The sequence below is a fragment of the Octopus bimaculoides genome, chromosome 7 (assembly GCF_001194135.2).
Source record: "Octopus bimaculoides isolate UCB-OBI-ISO-001 chromosome 7, ASM119413v2, whole genome shotgun sequence".
Lineage (NCBI taxonomy): Eukaryota > Metazoa > Mollusca > Cephalopoda > Octopoda > Octopodidae > Octopus > Octopus bimaculoides.
The window spans coordinates 23,468,312-23,470,811 of NC_068987.1; the positions used below are offsets into that span (position 1 = coordinate 23,468,312).

Here is a 2,500-nt window from a genome sequence, read left to right on the forward strand (position 1 = left end):
TGTGTGTGTGTGTGTGTGTAAAGATAGATAGATAGATACGCGCGCGCACACACACACACGCACTGGATAAATTAAAATCGCATTTCATTTTTGTCCTTGATAAAGCTTTGAGCTGCACCATGAGTGCAGTGCATTTGCAGAAACTCATTTGTGTGCCAGTATGAAAAATGTATCAGCATCACCATCATCATTGCCATTGTCCTGGTCGTTATTTTAATGACAAACTGTTCTGTGGTAGAATGGAATCTGACAGAATTTCTTAAAGCAGGTTTTATATGGCTGATTGCCCTTCCTGTTGTCAACCCTTATCTGTTTGCAAGTAAGCTAATATTTCCCCTTGTTCAGACTTCTCTTCTCATTTTTATCTGGGGTACTGCCTTGAAGAATTTTTTTTTATCCAGGGCACTGCCTTGAAGAATTTTTAGTCGAATGAATCGACCCTAGAACTTATTGATTTGTGTTTTTTTACCTTTTAAGCCTGGCACTTATTCTATCAATCTTTTTTGCTGAATCACTAAGTTACAGGAATGTAAACAAACCAACATTGGTCGTCAAGCGGTGGTGGGGGACAAACACACACACACATGATGGGCTTCTTTCAATTTCCGTCTACCAAATTCACTCACAAGATTTTTGGTCAGCCCAAGGCTGTAGTAGAAGACACTTGCCCAAGGTGTCACTCAATGGGATTCAACCCAGAACCATGTGGCTGGAAAGCAAGCTTTTTACCACACAGCCACACATGCACCCGTATCCATCTAACACATATACACATTACAGTTATGGTTTTTTTTTTTTTTTTGTCTTTTCTGTTCCAGATCCCAAATTTCTTGCAGAAGGATTTAAATGGTTTGTTTCAGCATTACAATGCTGGCAGCAATGAATGAAGACAATGCTGTGTTATCGGGTCGTAACCTTATTATTGATGAGAGTAGTTTTGAGGAGAACTTCTTGCGGTGCATGATTTGTCGGGAGAAATTCAGCAAACAAGAACACCTACCAAAATTTCTACAGTGCAATCACACTTTCTGCTTGCTGTGCTTGAAAAATGTTCTCAAACATTCTAATAACAACAGCCAAACCTTAAGACCTGATAAAAATATCCTTAGGTAAGTATGTCTCTTAATTCTCTTAATTTCATCTGTTGAATTCTTTCATTTCATTGAGTTTCCCAATTTTTTTTTTTTAACTTCTGAAGTTGTAGAAGACATCTTCCCCAGGTGCCATGTGGTTGGATTGAACCTGAGACCACATGGTTGAGAAGTAACCTTCTCAACCATTTAGCTATGTGTGTGTAATTTAAATTTAAATATTCTCATTCTCTTTTCCTTTCTGTCTGTCTCTGTCTCTCTCTCTCTCTCCCTCCCTCCCTCTTGCTTTTGTCATTATCATTAACAATTTAGCATCCACTGTACCATCAGGTTAGAATAAATTTGTTGAGGCAGATTTTCTACAGCAAAGATGTCCTTCCCGTTGCCAACCCTTGCCTGTTTCCAAGCAAAGTAATATTTCCTATGACAAGACATGTTTTTCATGAATGACTGGGAATAAACAATGTTGCTAGTTTGACAGTGATGTTCGTTTACAGCCATCACATGTGTACAAGTGTACGCACAAACATATGCATATGCAACAGGCTTCTTTCAGTTTCTATCTGCCATATATACTCACAAGGCTTTGGTTCACCTGGTGCTTTATCAGACGACATGTTTCCGAAGTATCATGCAGTAGGACTGAACATGAGACCACAAGGTTGTGAAGCAAGCTTCTTAACCATACAATCATGCCTCAGCTCAAAACCAACCAAAACTGACAAGACTCTCTGATCGCCCATTTGAGTGGGTTGGTAAATAATGCAGAATTTGAGCTATGTCATCAGATGAAATAGATTTTATGTTAAATGTAAATCTCAGTGTAATGAAATATGAACACGGTGTTAAAATTTTTAAAGGTTATGGAAGACAATAATGACAGAATTAATATGAATTAATTAAAGGAATTTCTAATAAATTGAAGGGAATTTTAGTAATATAATTAAAATATAAATATTGCATAATCACTATCAGTATGTAAATAATTTTGAAATATGAATTATTATTATAATAAAGGTGATGGAATTGACTGTATTTATAAATAAATGCATATACTTATATAGACATATATACACATGTAGTCAAATTTATATAGATACATATATATAACAATTACAATATACACCACATTCACAGCAACTTACACACATGGATGTACAACACAATATATAATACAGACACATTTACACACAGCATACAAGACATATGCACAAGAGCTTCATAATAATAATGAAGAGGAGGAGGGTGGTGGTGGCATAGGTGCTGTCAACGGTGGCGGAAGTGATAATGTTGATGATGATGATGATGATGAGGACGCTGGTGGGTTAAAAAATTTTTTTTTTTTTACTCCGGCTTTGAACATCCCCTGTTATCGATTTTGACAGGGTGGCTACAGCAAGAGAGGGGAG

At 36.7% G+C, this 2,500-nt stretch overlaps 1 protein-coding gene across 1 annotated transcript in view; it reads left to right on the forward strand.

Moving 5' to 3' along the window:
- The window catches only part of LOC106878869 (tripartite motif-containing protein 59), a 30,942-nt gene that overhangs the window by 16,319 nt on the left and 12,123 nt on the right, over window positions 1-2,500 (forward strand). Inside the window, exon 2 of the mRNA XM_014928210.2 lies at window positions 819-1,109. Coding sequence (XP_014783696.1) covers window positions 847-1,109 — 263 coding nt within the window. The 5' untranslated portion in view covers window positions 819-846. The remainder of the gene's footprint in view (window positions 1-818; window positions 1,110-2,500) is intronic.